Here is a 19,865-nt window from a genome sequence, read left to right as displayed (position 1 = left end):
TCAACTTTGCCATAATAATGAATTTTTCTTTATTATAATGAATACTTTCATGTTCAGTTATTTACTTATAAAAATTTTACATGTTACTTATAAAAACCTGTGCCTTAATCTATTTAATTGAATATTTTTAAAACCTTGATTTCAGTAAGTTTTTAAAGTTAACTTAATTCTCTCTTTCTTATTAAATATGCACTTGTCACAATATGAAACCATTTGATTTTAATTTGGTGAAATTGCGCCAACTTTCTTGGTTGTCAGGATTTTACACATGTACCTAAAACACTCCATTGGTAAGTAATTTGATGTAAATAATCTTACAAAAATAATTTAAATTTAAATTTATACAACATTAATATTGGCAAATTTCTATCTGAACTCAGTTTATTTTCTCCTGCGCAACAGATTTCTCTTACAAGAGAGACATTTGAGTATTCAGAGGACATTTGATTTTAAGTTGGCGAAATTGCGCCAACTTTCTTGGTTGTCAGGATTTTACACATGTATCTAAAACACTCCATTGGTAAGTAATTTGATGTAAATAACCTTACAAAAATAATTCAAATTTATACAACATTAATTTTGGTCAATTTCTATCTGAACTCAGTTTATTTTCTCCTGCGCAGCAGATTGCTCTTACAAGAGAGACATTTGAGTATTCAGAGGACATTTGATTTTAAGTTGACGAAATTGCGCCAACTTTCTTGGTTGTCAGGATTTTGCACATGTACCTAAAATACTCCATTGGTAAGTAATTTGATGTAATTAACCTTACAAAATTAATTTAAATTTATACGGCATTAATGTTGGCAAATTTCTATCAGAACTCAGTTTATTTTCTTCTGCGCAACAGATTGCTCTTACAAGAGAGACATTTGAGTATTCAGAGGACATTTGATTTTAAGTTGGCGAAATTGCTCCAACTTTCTTGGTTGTCAGGATTTTGCACATGTACCTAAAATACTCCATTGGTAAGCAATTTGATGTAAATAACCTTACAAAAATAATTTAAATTTATACAACATTAATCTTGGTGACTTTCTATCTGAACTCAGTTTATTTTCTCCTGCGCAATAGATTGCTCTTACAAGAGAGACATTTGAGTATTCAGAGGACATTTGATTTTAAGTTGGCGAAATTGCGCCAACTTTCTTGGTTGTCAGGATTTTGCACATGTACCTAAAATACTCCATTGGTAAGTAATTTGATGTAAATAACCTTACAAAAATAATTTAAATTTATACAACATTAATCTTGGTGAATTTCTATCTGAACTCAGTTTATTTTCTCCTGCGCAATAGATTGCTCTTACAAGAGAGACATTTGACTATTCAGAGGACATTTGATTAAATTTCTTTCCGTTGTTTGGGAATGGAGAAAAGTGAAGTAAACTTATTTATGTCCCTTCGATACCAACTCAGAAAGTATGTAACCTTAAAACAACCTTGCATCGACATTTTCCTTTTATTGTCACGAAAATGTTTGTACTAAAAAACCTTTTTTTCAATAAAGCAAAAATATTGTAGTTTTTAAACCTTTCATCTTAAAAGGATTAAAAATTATTTTTTGAGCATACAAGGCGTTGCGAAAAAAACCCTTAAAATTACCTACATTTAAGATTATTTCACCTTAACACAAGCTTTATTTAAGGATTTTTTTTTCGTGCTTGAAAACCTTACGACAATCTCGATTTCACGGTTTTTATACAGAAGGTTGTTTTCCAAGGTTTTGAATTACGGTAATGTGTGTAGAAAAGAGCAGATTGTCTCAGATCTCGTTTAAAGATTAGAAGGTTTACACTTAAACTGCATAAAAAACCTTTTTATGTTTATATTCAAAGGTCTTTGCTGAGTGAAAATGAACCTTATTTTGCTATCTGGTAAATTCTTCTAAAACAATAACTTAACTGAACACAGGTGACTACTAATCAGTTATTAGTTTTTATTTCCTATTGTAGTGTATGTAGGATTATTAAAAGATAGACAAGACATTTAACTCTTTAAATACTTTTAAAGTTTAGATGCTATAACGAAACAAATGAGATCAACAAATGTTGCAATAACTATATATTCATTTCTATAGTATCTATAGATCAATCAGCGATGGAGAGTTGTTGTTTTCTGAATACATGAACTCGATTTGTTTGGAAAAATATTTCTCACATACAGTCCTTTTCGTTTTCAGAGTCGGGGTAAGATGATCATCTTGGAGAGTTAGAAGATAAGGATGCAAATGAATTTTTTTTACCTAAAAATTGAGTAAAAAATAATTACTAAGGACAAATAAAGATTATTTTTTACAACACTACCGGCAAAAATATTTTTATATTTGCATTTGTACTGATTTTTTACAGATTTCTGCATGTTTTTAAAATTATTTTATGTGACATTTACTTTAAATCTTATTAAGATAAAGCTAAATGCGAATATAGCTTAAAAAATAGCGTAGTTGACACACAGAACTAGTTGACACACAGTTCGGGATCAATATGTAAACAATAACTTTCTTCAGTGTCGAAACACAAAAAAATAAAATAAATCTTATTAAATGGCAGAGCTAAACAATGTGAATAGAGCACAAACAGTGCTGTAAAGTAGACTTCTCTGTAGATCCGACTCTGTAAGCAAGAACTTACGTAACAGCCAAAAGTAAAAAATTTTAAAATCTTTTTAAAGGTTAAAGCTAAATAATGTGAAAAAGACACAAAAGAGCATAAAAATGAACACACTGCAACTCCGGTAGTGTGAACAAGAATTTTCCTCAGTGACGAAACACAAAAATTTTAAATCTTATTAAATGACAGATCTAAAAACCGTGAATAAAGAACAAAAAACTGCATAAAAAGGGAATGCTACAGTTCCGGTTCTGTAAACAAGAACTCTCCTAAACTTCAAAAGACAAAAATTATAAAATCTTTTTAAATGATAAATCTAAACAATATGAAAAAAAAAGAAAAAAAACTGCCTACCGTCAAGTGCTCGACTTCGTGCGCAGGCCGTTGGACTACCAAACCGGAGAAGCCATCCTCTTTGCAGGGGATGAAAATTAAGATGGCATGTCTTCGGATCATCCTGAGGGATGTTTCCCAGACCGTCGCCAATAGCCCATTGTGCAGCTCTAGTGCGACGTAAATAAAGTACCTAGCAACCTAACTACATTTCTGTTTTAACAGCCAGACGAAGTGTGCAGCACAATGTGCAATTGAAAAAAAGGTTCAATTTCGTCGCAGAAGAAAGAAATCTGAAGTGTGTGACAGAATTATTTCGCCAAAAAGAAGTATATTAATAAACAAGCCACATAATGTTTATCCCACAATATGTGCAAGCTATTTGAATTATAAAAAAAAAAAGTTGAAATTGTTTCAAAGTACAACATTCCTCTCTTTAGACACATCCAGCAGTCTCGGAACTCTGAAATAGGCGGCAAAACTATTCTCTCCTCTGATATACTTTTTTGTGATCTTAATTTGATCGCCGTATAGCCAATTAATTCACAAAATGAAATAAAATATTGATATTTTTTTTACCTGTTCGAAAGACATAAGTCCAGCTTCTTTGCCTAGTCGCGTCATATCTTCCAAAATCAATTTTTGAACAACCTGAAAAGACATACAAAGTCATATAAGATGAGATAAAATTTTGTGCTTATTAATCATATAAGATAAGATAAAATTAAAAAAATCAAAATTAGACTTTTAAAACAGTTTAAAAAGAAAAACGAAGTGAAATGAAAATAAAATGTAGCATGCATTAATATCAAAAGTACAGTAAGGGGAGTTCTGGAGGTGATAGAATTTTATTTCGAGAATATTATTAAGTGGTATAAGAAAGTTATCTAAAGTATATTTATAGTACAGAGTATATCCAAAGTGCATTTAATGTATATTATAAAAGTTAATGTAAAGTATAATAGAAGTTTATCATTAAATTGTGCAAAATTGGCTGCTTTGTAAATACAGCCTATTATACTCCACACTGAAGTATTAGAACACAGGGTCCACGCTTAGCTTTTACCACCTCGCCAAATGCGATAAAATCGCACATTTGGCGAATAAAACTGTGTCTTGGCGAAAGGATTAGCGAATGATTTTTTCCACTGGAAAGAAAAATATACATTTCACTCGATCCACAAAATTACGTCAAAATGTATTTTTCTAAGCAAATCAGTATTTTTTATTCGATAACAGTAATTTTCGAAAGCCAATTAGAATTGGGTCCAGATAATGTAAGTCGTAAACAAATAAATTGTTTTCTATGGAATTCTAAATTTAATCGTAAAAAATTGTTAAGATTTGCATTTGGAGAATACTTTTGATATTTGGCTAATTTAGTGGCTAATAACTTGAAATTCTCAGCGTGGGTCCTGGAAACCCATTATAAAACCCACTTTAAACTATTTCTAAATGCTAAAAAATTCATCTGTTAATTGTCGTATACAATTTTCTAAAAGTTTCTAAATTAATCATTTTAGAGTTTTTAAAGCAAAAACGAAACTAAAGAAAAAAACCTGCTGAAATTTTTCAAATCATAAATCTATTTATATACTTCAAGTATAGTCAGTCCACCGTGAGAAGAAGATTGAAGGGGAAAATCATGGAACATGTTCATCAGTTGAAATAAGAGTTTATAGTAGCCCAAGAAAAAAGCTTAGCGTCGATTATGATTCTCAGCAATCTTTCGTTGAAATAAACCCTCCCAAGATCAATTGTCTTCTTACGGTGGATGAATTGTATTAGACATTTTACCAGTTCATTGCAAACTTCTTCCCACGAATTGATGGCTAAGTTATTTTCACACCAGGACATGACCACATTCTGATCTGGTATCACAATTGCCACAAGATAGTTCTGGTTTAAAAAAAAAACATATTATGCAAAGAAAAATAAAAAGTAACAAGATTATATATATATATATATATATATATATATATATATATATATATATATATATATATATATATATATATATATATATATATATATATATATATATATATATATATATATATATATATATATATATATATATATATATATATATATATATATATATATATGTGCATATATTTACACCGAAGAGCTATTACATTATGACTACCCTGCTAATAAAATGTAGGACCACCTTCAGCCCTCAAAACTGCTAGCACCCGCCGTGGCATTGATTCCACAAGGTGCTGATGGGTAGTCTGAGGTATCTGGTACCAAGCGCTCACCATCTGGTCCTGAAATTCCCTCACATTGCGAGGGGGTAGCGTGGCAGCACGAATTTGGCTTTCCAAGTAGGACCACAAATGCTCTATTGGGTTAAGGTCAGGTGAATTTGGGGGTCAATACATGACTTGAAAGTCACTGGAATGTTTCTCGAACCAATCCATGACGATTCGACCCTTATGACATGGTGCATTATCCTGTTGGCAGACACCATCCCCCGCAGGAAAAACTGTTGCCATTAATGGGTGAACCTGGTCTGCAATTGTGTTCAAGTAGCTTACAGACGTCAGGGATTGTTCTATGAGGATTATGAGTCCCAATGTGCCCCATGAAAACATTGTACCTGGGCGAGAAACATTGAAAACCTGGGTGAACCCATTGTTATAGGTGGTAGGTGGTCATAATGTAATGGCTCTTCGGTGTATGTGCATATATATATATATATATATATATATATATATATATATATATATATATATATATATATATATATATATATATATATATATATATATATATATATATATATATATATATATATATATATAAATAAATACAAGAAAACACTAAGAAAGTTAAAAAAAAAACAATAAGTACAATAAAACAATTTATGTAGTTATTTTATAAAAATTTTTTTGAGTGCTCCTCACACTATTGTATTAATATATTTTGCTTTGGCTTTATTGATACAATATCAGAAAGCACTCTGTTTTGCCGATATAATCGTGTGGGCCGAAGAAAAGATTATATCTTTTTTTTCCGGTTTTTTAATTAAAATTTCATATATTTTTTTTTTTTTAAATAATATGTTGTTTGTTATTTTTTTACTTATTATTTCCCACCCCCTTTTTTTCATATATCTATAATTTTTCTTTGTTTTATTCTTCATTTTGAACTTATATATATATATATATATATATATATATATATATATATATATATATATATATATATATATATATATATATATATATATATATATATATATTTTTGATATGTTTGCTATTCACTGAAGGACAAGAGCGTCAATTAAAAGTAGACAAAAAATAAAAACAAAAACCATGACACCTATTAAAGACAAAATCAATAACTATAATTACAAAGACGATTAAACAAAAGAAGATGAACAATAAAGACAAACAAGTAACAACGATTAACAAAGAAAAAAAAGAAGTGACTATGACTAATAATAAATACAAAGAAGTAACAATGATTAATATTAAAAACAGATTTATTAAATTAAAGACATTCGAGCAAACGATGACTCGCAATAAAGACTAACAAATAAAAATAAAGACAATTAATTAAAAAAAAAGACTAACAATAAAGACAAACAAGTTAAATATACTAATAATATTAAAGACAAACAAAAAATAAAGGCTAAAAACTAGTAGTTTTAAAAACTTTCTTCACCTTTAAACTGTCACCGTGAACAAATATTTGAGAAATGTAAAGACTTGTTAAATAAATATTTTCCAATTTTCCAGGTGAAACGTACTCTCCTTGAGAAAGCTTTAATATATGTTTAATTCTATCTATAATTTTAACAGCACCAGTCTGAAAAATAAAGGGGAAAAAAGTAAGCATTGAGATTAGCATTTATTTGTTCATTTAAAATTAATTTGGAATTCATGACCCGAGAAAAGGTAATCTGGTATTTTTACGTTGACTGTTTTGGTTTGAAGAAAATCTTTTTATTGGGTATAAAAAGAATAATAAAAAAAATTACCACTTTGATACTAATTGAAATTAAAACAAACTTGAAAAGTAATAAATTTTATGAAAAAAGGCAACATATTGTACAGTTTAAATTATCTTTTAAAAAAGGAGAAAATTCTTCTTTGAACAAAGATTTGGTTATGATATGAGAAACAGCTATATTTATCTTACATTTTAAGCGATTAGGCCACACTCACTATATATATATATATATATATATATATATATATATATATATATATATATATATATATATATATATATATATATATATATAACACTCCTTTTTACAGTTTTACAGATATAATCGTGTGAGCTGATGAAGCTGATTTTTCCTTGGCTATTTAATATTTTTTTAAAATATAATTTTTTTTTTAATATTTGAAAAAAAAATTATTGAATTTTTTTTAGAATATTTATGAAAAATTATTGATTTTTTTTTAATATTTAAGAAAATTTTATTGAATTTTTTTTTTAATATTTGAAGAAAATTTCGGTTGAATAAATTTTGATTATCTTCCGGCTAGTTTAAAACATATTGTATATTCTTTGTTAGAATTTTATAATAAAAATCGCCAACCGGTGTCCACATAGCAATGTCTCCAGTGTGTATTTATTTAAATTCAGCCATTTTTGATTAATAAATTTTGATAATCTTCAGTCTAGATTAAATCATATTGTACATTCCATGTTAAAATTTTATAGTAAAGGTCGCCAACCGGTGTCCACATAGCAATGTCGCCGGTGTGTGTTTATTTAATTTCAGCCATTTTTGATTAAGGAATTTTGATAATCTTCCATCTAGTTTAAAACATATTGCATAATCCTTGTTAAAATTTTATAGTAAAAGTCGCCAACCGGTGTCCACATAGCAATGTCGCCTGTGTGTGTTTATTTAATTTCAACCATTTTTGATTAAGGAATTTTGATAATCTTCCGGCTAGTTTAAAACATATTGTATAATCCTTGTTAAAATTTTATAGTAAAAGTCGCCAACTGGTGTCCACATAGCAATGTCGCCAGTGTGTGTTTATTTAATTTCAGCCATTTTTTATTAAGGAATTTTGATAATCTTCCGGCTAGTTTAAAACATATTGCATAATCCTTGTTAAAATTTTCTTGTAAAAATCGCCAACCGGTGTCCACATAGCAATGTCGCCAGTGTGTGTTTATTTAATTTCAGCCATTTTTGATTAAGGAATTTTGATAATCTTCCGGCTAGTTTAAAACATATTGTATAATCCTTGTTAAAATCGCCTACCGGTGTCCACATAGCAATGTCTCCAGTGTGCATCCATCCCTTTTCATCAATTGTTTTTTCTGTTTGTTCTACATCGTGGTAGTATCCTTTGAACACATTGTATCCTTTCACACACAACTAAAAACAAATCAGCAAATTAACCTTCATCAATAGTATTATGTATAGCTTTTTAGAGCTCAGCATCTAATAGATAAGACAATATTTAGTATAGATTTATCACTTAAAGGAAATATTTTAAGAATTTGTTTCTCTTCGCATGTTTTTAGAAAGTGATGGACTAGTTAAAAATTTAAATTAGTTTGACTGGATTAACTGGAGTTTCTAATTGAAATGAAAAATTAATGCAATTTAAAATATTCAATATAGGGAAACCTTTTGTACAGTTTAAAGGCATCTAAATAAAATATGATTTAAATCTTGTAAATTATGTTTCATGACCAAAACGTTCAGACAAACATTGAAAATATTCTACGCTATGCGAAAAATGCCATTGAGAAACAATGCAACTAATTTTAAAATTTAGTAGAAGGGTTTATCTGGTTTTCTGAGAAGAACTCTGTAAACAGAATGTTTTCCACGTTTTCCATTGATAAGTATTTAAAAATCATCAGTAATTTTTAAAATATTTAGAAGGAAAAAGCACTCTTATAGAGAATTATTCGAAATCGGAAAAAAACACTTCATAAAGAATCTGGAACAGATTTATCTATATCAATTGGTGCACCCAATGAATTTGATCGAGGTATGCGTTCCGCGAAAGAAAAAATATGAAAGTGGAAATGGCCTTTCTATTGATATTTTTTCCTTAATAATTTTCTTTAAATAAACGAACACCGTAAATCTTCAACGTTTTAAGTGTTACTTTAAGAAGGCAATTTGAAGCTCTAAAAGTGCTATAATCGTAAAATGCATTTTATAGTTGTTCCGTGCCATCTATTGACAAATATTGCAACTAATTTTAAAATTTAGTAGAAGGAATTTCTAGTTTTCTGAGCAGAAACTAGTTTTCTAGTTTTCTGAGCACTGTAAGCAGAACACTTCAATTTCTTCCCTATTTTCTTTAATTAATGCTTAAAAATAATCGGTAATTTTTATAATATTCAGCAGAAAAAAAAACATTCTACGCATAATTATTCGAGATCGGAAGAAGAAGCACTGCATTAAGAATCTAGAACAGATTTATCTATATCAATTGATGCACCTTATAAAGTCTAAAAATATAAAAAAGATAATTGGTTTGCAAATGCGAAAATAAAGGTAAAAGTATTTAAAAATAACGGGCTGGCAAAAGCATAAATAAAATAAAATAAACTCAAAAAGAGATAAATTTAAAAAAAGAAAATCAGACGATAAAATTAGAAGTCAATTTTTAAAACGACAGAGTTGTTGGTTTTCTTTAGATTAGTTTTTGTTTGGAATTTGAGTTTCCTTATATCCCGTTACGGGTTTTTCTTGTTGTTTTATGATCTTTTTACTATTCCGTTACGGGTAATTCATATTTGTTACTGTTCGTGTTGTTTATAAATTAAAGTTTTTTATAAAAAAAAACTGAACAGTTCTTTAATATAGCTTGATACGCTACAACCCAATGAATTTGATCGAGGTATGCGTTCAGCGAAAGAAAAACCATGAAAGTGGAAATGGCATTTCTATTGACATTTTTTCCTTAATAATTAACTTTAAATAAACGGACAACATAAATCTTCAACGTTTTTTCAAGTGTTACTTTAAGAAGTCAATTTGAAGCTCTAAAAGTGCTATAATCGTAAAATGCATTTTATAGTTGTTCCAGTGCCATCTATTGACAAACATTGCAACTAATTTTAAAATTAGGTGGGAGGAATAACTTGTTTTCTGAGAAGTACATTTCAAACAGAGCACATTAATTTTTTCTCTGTTTTCAAAAAGACAACTTGAAGCTCGGAAACTAGTGCTATAATCTTAATTTTGAGCAACGTTGTATTAAAAAGGAGTATGTAACAGTATTACTTACTTCACCTTCTCCATCTTTTGCGAAATATCCTAATTCAGGAACATCGACCAGTTTTAACATGTTACTTGGTATTGGTATACCGACATGCCCTTTTAATTAAAGAAAATAGTGAATATATTAAATGCAAAGACACAGTGAGCTAAATAAATAAGTAAATAAATCATTAGAGCAAGTAAACTTTCGACCATTCTCTGGTACTTTATTGTGGCCACCCTCCATAGTGGGAGAGTCAAAATTCGAATTTATTGAAAAACTTTTTGTCCAGAGAAAGTACAATTTTTGTTCGATTTCGTAACGAATATCGTCTGAATTAATTATTAATATATTTAAGACTGAGAACTTTGAGATTGATTTCCATGTGATTCATTGAGATTGAGTTCTAGTTCATGAATATCCGCTTATAATAGAGTCAAAGAGTCCATGAGAATCAAAGATTCGAATTTATCGAAGAAAGAAAAAGAATTTTTTGTTCTGAGAAAGTACAATTTTTGTTCGATTTCGTAACGAATATCGTCTGAATTAATTATTACTATATTTAAGATTGAATACTTTGAGATTGACTTCCATGTGATTCATTGAGATTGAGTTCTAGTTCATGAATATCCGTTTATTAAATCAAAATCTATTAAGCTTTATGGAGGTCTCTCGTATGATGAAAACTTTTTATTAAAAAACATAAATTAATATTACCGAAAGAGTTGTCACTGTCAATATTTAACGTGCAAGGTCCAGTAGTTTCAGTTTGCCCGTAGGCTTCATAAACCTAATAGGTGAACAAATAAATAGATAAAACTGATTAAATAGTAGCAATAAATATTATCTAATTAGATAAAAGTTAAAAAGAATGTAAAGTAATAATTTATTTGCAATTTAATTAAAAAAGCATTTACGCTTTACGCTGTTGCAAATTCGTTGTGCTGTTATTCCCAGACTTTGCAAATTAAAGATTTTTTTAAGGCATAGTTACACATTTTATTTATTGCAATAAAACTTATTTATGTCACTTGAATTGGAGTACAAAGTAGTACTCACAGTAGAAGAGCCTTAGGAACTAATGGGTCACTTTGAAAATTGCTGACTTCACTTTTCAATGTACCCAAGGAACTCATTTTTATAAACCTAACAAATGACGTCAGCAGTTTGCAAAGAGTCAATTTTTCCAATTAGCCGATGACATATACAGCGCAATACCGAAATTTATTCATTAAATAAGAGATTCAAAATTGCCAGGAGAAAAAATAAAACAATTACTTTCAAACTGTACATCAACATCGCCAATTCTTGAAGTGATATTGCATAATCCCCTTTTTGATTGCTTTCTTATTAACAGTAATAATGAATTAAGAAGCAATAAGAATTAATATAAATGATTTCTAACAATCGTAACAAATATATACATCTTACTATTCGCATTTAAAGAAACTGATGAAAGAATATTATAATTTCTCCCACAACGAAAAAAAATAAAAATTCTTAACTCACATTTAATGTGTTAAGAGCGTATCAGCAGAAGACGAACCATTTTCAGTAGTCCAATCAAATCCAATGCTCTTGCAACGTAATATAGTTGTTTCCTTTTCAAGAACGAATGTTCTCCTTCGTTAGCGAAATATGTTACCAAATCTAGAATTCCCGTAAGACTACGAAACTATAACTCTTTTTTTTAATAATTCTATGATATATATATCATAAGAAATAGAGCTGAACTTCTGAGGACTACAAGGCTACAAAGTTGACAATTGATAGCCGTTAATCCAAAAAACCAATAGGTAATGATTGAGAAAACAGTTCATAATGCTTGTAATACTTATACGCATTTACCGATATTTTTAATTCTCTGAATGGCGCCACCCTAATATGGAATTTGTAAAATAAATGTATATATTTTTGATTGTTGATGAAGCCCATCATTTTGCGTTTTCATCAGTGTTCAGAAGCAGAACAACTATAAGTTCTTTATTTTATCACAAAAATATAAAATGTATAAAAAACAAAGAGTAAGAAAATGAGTATAGTCATAGAAAAAGTTAAAATTATAATATAGTATTTATCAGTTAAAATAAAACTTTTTGTTTAAGTCATTGTTAACAAGTCAAATTTCTCTGAAGCAATTCTAAACCTAAATTTTGCTCACTACGTGCTCTTGCGCGCCGAATCCAATCAATTAAAAATGAAAATTGTTGCCAGGGCGAGAAAAGAAATATCATCGGTTTTATTGATACATACATACGTACGTATTAGCGTTTTATATAATATAGATGATTTCTAACAATCGTAACAAATATATACAACTTTGTGTTTGCATTTAAAGAAACTTATGAAAGAATAATATAATTTCTCTTACAGCGAAACAAAATAAAAATTCTTTTTGTTACATTTGATGTGTTAAGAGCGTATCAGCAGAAGACGAACCATTTTTAGTAGTCCAATCAAATCCAATACTCTTGCAACGTAATATAGTTGTTTCTTTTTCAAGAACGAATGTTCTCCTTCGTTAGCGAAGTATGTTACCAAATCTAGAATTCCCGTAAAACAACGAAACTATAACTCCTTTTTTAAATAATTTTATGATATATATATATATCGTAAAAAATATAGTTATTCTACTGAAGACTACAAGGCTACAAAGGTTACAATAGATAGCCGCTTATCCTAAAACCAATTGGTATTGATTGAGAAAACAATTCACAATGCTTGTAATACTTATACGCATTTACCGATATTTACTCATTATGCATTGAGAATAAGTTTGTAAATATACATAATTTGCGTGTGAAACAGGGTGATTCGCCAATCACGGCGCAAACTAGGAAGGTGTACGCGTAAGCAATTATAATTTTGTATAGGAATATAAGGTTTAAAGGGTTGTGTTTAAGCGCAAAGGCAAAAAACTACACGGGAGGCAAAACTAGTTCTTTTTACAAAACTAATGCAAAGTGCTTCTTTTGCTGCTTACTTTCGAACATTGTGTGTGCTGCAAAAATCTTCACTTTTATTGTACCAAGAAACCATTTTTGGTACAACAGTACAGATTCTTTGCTGTTTCCTTTAGCAGCGCCATCATACATTCGATGCATGTCTGGCTTTTCCTTATGCACCAACCATTCATTTTCATCAAACCTCCCCACACTCTCAAAATCACGGTTGCTAATGACATTCTTCATTTGATACATTGGATCACGGTTTTCTTGCTCACTACCATCTTCTAACTACTGTATTGCCAGTCAACATCAGCAGTAGTTCATTAGTGATCGCAATCTCGAACACTTATTGAAAATACTGCTTTTCTACAAAAAAGCACAGATTTAGAAAATAAATGTCCCGCAGTGGACTGATCGTAAAGACTTGGTTCCCAGTAGAACATTGAAGTCAAGCATCACTGGCTGCGCTCAGTAAGCGGGTGGGTGAACACTTTGATCAGCCTGCATAGGACCGAGGGTACAGGGTATCGGTCGTTGTTAAGCTGTTCTACCGTAACGTGCTCGGCTTTGCACGCAGATCGTCGGGCTACCAAAGCAGGGGAGCCATTCCTTCTGTAGAGGATCAAAATTGCTACGGCTTGTCGTCGGATCATTCTCAGGGATGTTTCCCAACCAGATGTGCAACCCCAGTGTGACGTAAATAAAGTACCTACCTCTGTTAAAATGAAACAACTAACTGAAAAACATTAGTCTCAACTGACCATTGAAACCGTTTTCTTTTCTTCAGATTCGTGATAATATGTACTTAAACATCTCTTGGAAAAAAATTGAAAATTGAAGTATTATTACATTTTTTTTAACCGGGAGTTTGATGCGCTCAAGCAATCATCAAAAATTTGAAGTTATGCACAATTTTTTTAAAATGAAACTATTTTATTTTCTTACAAGTTTAGTGCAAAAAAATCCAAGTATTAACTACAGACACATGGAAAAACTATAAAACAGAAGCATTCTCAGCACAAAAGTGAAACTCATTCTTTTAAAGCTTCTCATCAGTTAGCTAACGCCATCTGTTAACATGAAGACTCAGCACCCGCGTAACTTTTCGCGTGCTTTAACGCGTTCCTTTAGACCCCATACTACTATACGAAAATTACACGCTTAGTACACTCAACTACCTCTCTAAGTTTACCTCGTGGTTTTCTTCTTTCTTCTTTTGTTTGTTGAGCTTCGCACCTGGGCAGCACAGCGGCCCCTTATCCCATCCATCATGTTTTTTAAAATAGTTATGGTAGGAATTCATGAGGTCAGCAGTCTATGTGGTGACTGATTTGTCTCGTGATCGTGCTATCACGCTGCATATACACCGAAGAGCCATTACATTACGACCACCCTGCTTATAACATGTAGGACCACCTTTAGTCCTGAAAATTGCTAGCACCCGCCGTGCATTGATGCTAAAAGGTGCTGATAGGTAGTCTGAGGTATCTGGTACCAAGCGCTCACCAGCTGGTCCTGCAATTTCCTCACATTACAAGGGGGGTAGTGTGGCAGCACGAATTTGATTTTCCAAGTAGGACCACAAATGCTCTATTGGATTAAGGTCAAGGGAATTTGGGGGCCAAGACATGACTTGAAAGTCACTGGAATGTTCCTCGAACCAATCCATGACGATTCGACCCTTATGACATGGTGCATTATCCTGTTGGTAAACACCATCCCCGGCAGGAAAAACTGTTGTCATCAATGGGTGAACTATGTTCAAGTAGCTTACAGACGTCAGGGATTGTTCTATGAGGATTATGGGTCCTAATGTGCCCCATGAAAGCATTGTTCCTGGGCGAGAAACCATGAAAACCTGGGCGAGCCCATTGCTATAGATGGAGGGTGATCATAATGTAATGGCTCTTCGGTGTATACCCAAATAGTAAGCAACCTTACTTATTTGTGGTACCTCTTGATTGACAATAAAAGATTGACGGTGAAATCATTATTTCCACAAAACAGAAATGTTATTCTTTTTTTTTTGAATATTAAGTAAAGGCACACATCTTCAGCTGTCAATCTTGCTTTAATTTCAGCAGGTTTTCTAAGCCTCGTTTTGTCAAGATAGATTCAATCTCGATATAAATTGGCAGGTTGTGCAAGCTTAATGCGAATTTCAAAACCTTGTTAGGGTTTTGTGAAAAAGGTTTCTGCTGGCATTAAAACCAACTTTACACTGTTATCTAGATGAAGATTTAAGAATAGTATGAACCACAACTTTTAAATAGCTTCACAGTTGCTGCAATAATAAGATTCAAGTTTTTTGAAGTTTACACAAGGGTTATTGTTCACACAAGTGCTTACTTGGCAGTTTAAGACTTTGCGATAAAATCGAAGAACAGTCTCTGATATGGGTGCTGCTGCGGAAAGAATGGCTTTTAGGTTTCCCCCTAAACTTTCAGCGATACCTTTACATATTTCTGGAGTCCAGAGCTCTTCTATACCTTTAGATCTGAAATAAGGATAGATTCAGCTCCAATTAAAACTAATTAACTTTGCTAAAATAAAATAGGAAATTGGCAATTTTTAGTTCTTAAATCCAGTTGGATACTTGCAAGCGGTGTGGGTCAGCCAATCAGGTTCGACACACACGGGTGATGTCATCTGCAGGTATCCAATTAAATCTTATCCGAAAATTGATTCAGCGTGATAGTTAACTCAAACGAGGCCGGGATAGCCTTGTTGGCAGGACGCTGGACTCCCGTTCATAAGAACGAGAGTTTGAATTCAGCCGACCGAAGACTCCCCGTGTTGTCAGTGGTGACTGATGCACGCTAAATCTGTAGGGTTGCAAATTCCTCCACGTTCCCAAAACAAATTAAACCTCTGGGGGTACTGAATTGGAGATTAATCGTTCTCTAGTTCAAGTCCAAATTACGATCTGTGGAGGAATGAATGGATGCATAAACGGTACCACCCTGTAAATAGGTGTGACGTATGGGTGGGAAGTCGAATTATTGGCCATAGATGGCGCCACTGGAAGACATGAACAATCGCACCGTTTGCCTTAATGGCCTACGACAACAACAGCAACATTAACTCAAACCTTAAAGCTGAGACATATACATGCCACGCACAACCACGTCATTAGACACAATCATGTGATTATTTTCAAGTGCCCAATTAGATGGGTTGTTCATTTTTTTATTGAGGGCGTTGAATTTATTTTTAGGGGTAAAATTACTATGGTTTTCTTCCTCATGAAACCCGTGCTCGCAATGGCTTCAATCGCAAAGTTCTTTACGAATGAAATTTTACCCTTGAAATTTACCCGAGAATTCGAGAACGTCCTATTGGTTCAGTCTAATAATAATTGACTACAGAATCGAACTTAAAGTAATTTTATATTATACGATTTGTCAAATTTATTAATGTTCTTTTATCATAATTAATTACTAAATCATAGCAGTAATAGTCCATGCTAGAGCATGGCCTCTCTAGCAATTTTACTTTGAAGTAGTCTGTTGCGCGCGTGCTTTAGTATTCCTACTTCTCAAAAGTGTTTCTCGAATCTATTTCGCCAAGTAAAATAAAACAGCCACAGTTTAAGTGCTGTTACTCTTAAGGCAAATTTATAGTTTTAAATTTCATATACCGTAAGGAATCATTTAAATTTTAGAATGGGAAAGCAGCTTAAATATTTTAATACTTATTAAACACTCCATTACAAATTGTTAATTTGGCGTGATTTTTCAACCTATGAGAAAATTACCAAAATCAATAAGTAATTCCTAAATTTTTATGAGTCAGGTAATGCAGCAATAGAGTGGCACTACCCGAGGTGGCCCAGGAGATAGAGCGTTCACCTTCCAATGAGGTGAACCGGGTTCGAATCTCAACAATGGTTAGTCAATACGAATTACACACTCGGCTTGCACCGACCACAGTGCTGAGGTATCCTCAGTGGTAGACGAATCATGGGCTAGAGTCCCCATGCCATCAGGCTAACGGTCGGAGTTTCTTGTGGTCTTCCTCTCCATGTAACGCAAATGTGGGTTTGTTGCATCTAAAAGTCTTCCACGAAGGCAAAATTTCTCTCAATACTTGAGCCAGGAGTTCTCTCGTCTCCTGGATTGGGTTCAAAACTACATGGCTAATGGAGTTAAGACAGAGCTGAAACACGCTGTTGATAAAATCAGGAATAACAAAGCTTCAGGCTACGACGGCATACCGCCGGAAGTCTTTAAGGCAATCTATATATTAGCACCAGACTGGATGCTAGGGATCTTTAATAAATGTCAAGAACTCTGCTACTTCCCAAGCTTTTGGAAAATAGCAAAACTAATTCTGATTCCGAAGATATGGAAAAATTTAGATTAACCTGACGGTTATAGACCAATTTCTCTACTCCCGGTTTGGGGGAAGATTTTGGATAGGTTGATCACTTCCAGACTCTCGTACTTTTTGGAATCGAACAGTTTACTCCATGAAGAACAACATGGCTTCAGAAAGCATAGGGCCACAACAACTGCGGTTAAGCAACTCCTTAACATTATTGAGCAAGCGAAAACAAAGGGTGAATATACACTGGGGGTCTCCTTGGACATCAAGGGGGCCTTCGATACTGTGAGGTGGCATAAAATACTAAACCAGCTACTGAAATTTAATTGTACTCACACTACCTTTCATCTGGTTAAAAGTTTTCTTACAGACAGGAAGGTCATATATACAAGTGATGAAGTTACCATAGAGCATATCGTCACCACTGGGGTACCACAAGGCTCGAGCATGGGACCATTACTGTGGTTAACAATAGCTGATGTTGCACTCAGAGAGGAGAGGCAAGTGGACGAATACGTCATCGCATTCGCCGACGATTTTCTTGTGCTGGTAACGGGAACTATAGTAAATAGACTGGGACCAAGAGCCACAGATATTCTAAAGAAATATCAATCATGGGCAGAGACACAGAATCTCCATTTTAGTGTCAATAAAACCCAAGCAATTGTATTTCCAAAATCCAGGAAAATAACGAGGAAACCAACAGTAAAACTTCAAAATCAAAATATTCCTATTAGTGACACCATAATGTACCTTGGGTTTCGGATAAACTGTCAGCTCTCCTGGTTGCCGCACCTTGATGGTTTATACGATAAAATTTTATCATTCTATGCTAAATTTAAAAGATTGTCCGGGCTAGATTGGGGGATCACATCAGAAATACGTAAGTTTATATATCAAAACAGTATAATTAAAATCATTTCTTACGGGTCTGAAGTATGGTTCAAAAAGCAGGTCAGAATCATTAATAAACTTAAAAAGATCGAAAGAATAACTTTATTGAACATCACTAGGGCTTATAGAACCACCTCAACATCGGCACTTCAGGTGTTGGCTGGGACGGTTCCGTTGGAGCTGATTATTCAGACAAATTCTGATATGGCTAATCTTTATTTACATAACGATAACGTTATAACAAAACCGGAAATCACGCCCAGACACCCTGCGGGGCTCATTTCTATTCTTTATAATTTTGATCCACCAATAGGCAATGATATAGAGATCTAAACAGATGGATCGAGATTAATTTATAATAACGAATTCCGCGTGGGATGCGCCTTCGTGGTGTACGATGGGGATATTCAAATAGATTGTTATAGATATAGACTTAATAACTACTAATCCGTTTTTCAAGCAGAATTATGGGCGATTCTTCAGGCAATGTACTGGATAATTAAGAACAAATTAAATAGAGATGTTCATATTTTTTCCGATTCCCTTTCGGGATTACAATCACTGGCAAACCCCGAGGAAAACGATTGCTTAATTAAACTGATAAAAGACCAATATAAATCAAACATGATAATCCATTGGATTAAGGCTCACGTCGGACACCACGGCAACGAGGAGACTGACTGTCAGGCGAAATTGGCCTGCCAAAGACCCGAAATTGATCTCTTTGACCAGAAGCCAAAAAGTTCAGTAAAGTTATCGATGTTCAAACGAAATATAAATCTTTGGCAAAATATGTGGGATGATGATCAAAACCAGGGCAGGCATACCCACCATCTAATCCCGAGGGTAAATTACCGTAAAATTTATGGAAATTTCTACTTGAACCAATTTATCACAAACCACGGAACCCAGGGTACATACCAATCCAAGTTTCACAATAAATCTCCCCTATGCAATAACTGCAAAGTTACAGATGACCTGGAACATATACTGATTCACTGCCCTCTATTTGATAACATAAGAAAAGCAAATTTCCCGGTAAACCTGACCTATAGCTCACTCAAACAACACTGGAGGATACCAGCAATGCAAAAGGGCATAGAACGAATCATCGAAAGCCACTTTAGGTCTGGCTTGCCACCAGACACGTCATAATAACGAACTCAGAACGTTGACATCACGCACTGAAATTCAGACTTATCCAAACCCCATCAAACTTTTCGATTTGTTGTAAAGGTAGAAAGTTCCCTTTCCATCTACCCTGAATTTTATAATTTAAATATAGGACACTTTGTGTATGGAATTAACATTTCACCTGTACTTACTTTCACATTTTAACTTGTTTGATACATGGATTGGATCAGCTTTCCATCTGTTAAAATTAACAACTTTGTACACCGAGTTAACTTTTCATCTGTTCAAATATCTGCTTTTTACATATCTTGCATTTTTACATTCTTCGTTACTGTGTTGATGGAGTCATCTTTTTATCTGTTTTGCTATCTATATTTTGAATTCAAGTCACCCCTTCTATTCCTCATTGTA

At 32.5% G+C, this 19,865-nt stretch overlaps 1 protein-coding gene across 1 annotated transcript in view; it reads right to left on the bottom strand.

Moving 5' to 3' along the window:
- Positions 1-1,924: 1,924 nt before the first annotated feature.
- Positions 1,925-19,865, bottom strand: part of LOC122273059 (long-chain-fatty-acid--CoA ligase 6-like) — a 56,754-nt gene continuing 38,813 nt past the window's right edge. The window contains exons 13-20 of the mRNA XM_087169337.1: positions 15,450-15,597; positions 10,870-10,942; positions 10,180-10,268; positions 8,187-8,303; positions 6,620-6,763; positions 4,742-4,843; positions 3,524-3,595; positions 1,925-2,244 (exon numbers count right to left, since the gene is read on the bottom strand). Of these exons, the coding sequence (XP_087025463.1) occupies positions 2,083-2,244; positions 3,524-3,595; positions 4,742-4,843; positions 6,620-6,763; positions 8,187-8,303; positions 10,180-10,268; positions 10,870-10,942; positions 15,450-15,597 (907 nt within the window). The 3' untranslated portion in view covers positions 1,925-2,082. The remainder of the gene's footprint in view (positions 2,245-3,523; positions 3,596-4,741; positions 4,844-6,619; positions 6,764-8,186; positions 8,304-10,179; positions 10,269-10,869; positions 10,943-15,449; positions 15,598-19,865) is intronic.

The sequence above is a fragment of the Parasteatoda tepidariorum genome, chromosome 8 (assembly GCF_982258835.1).
Source record: "Parasteatoda tepidariorum strain Cologne lab strain chromosome 8, Ptep-v5.0, whole genome shotgun sequence".
Classification (NCBI taxonomy): Eukaryota; Metazoa; Arthropoda; class Arachnida; order Araneae; family Theridiidae; genus Parasteatoda; species Parasteatoda tepidariorum.
This window is presented reverse-complemented; position numbering and strand designations above follow the sequence as displayed.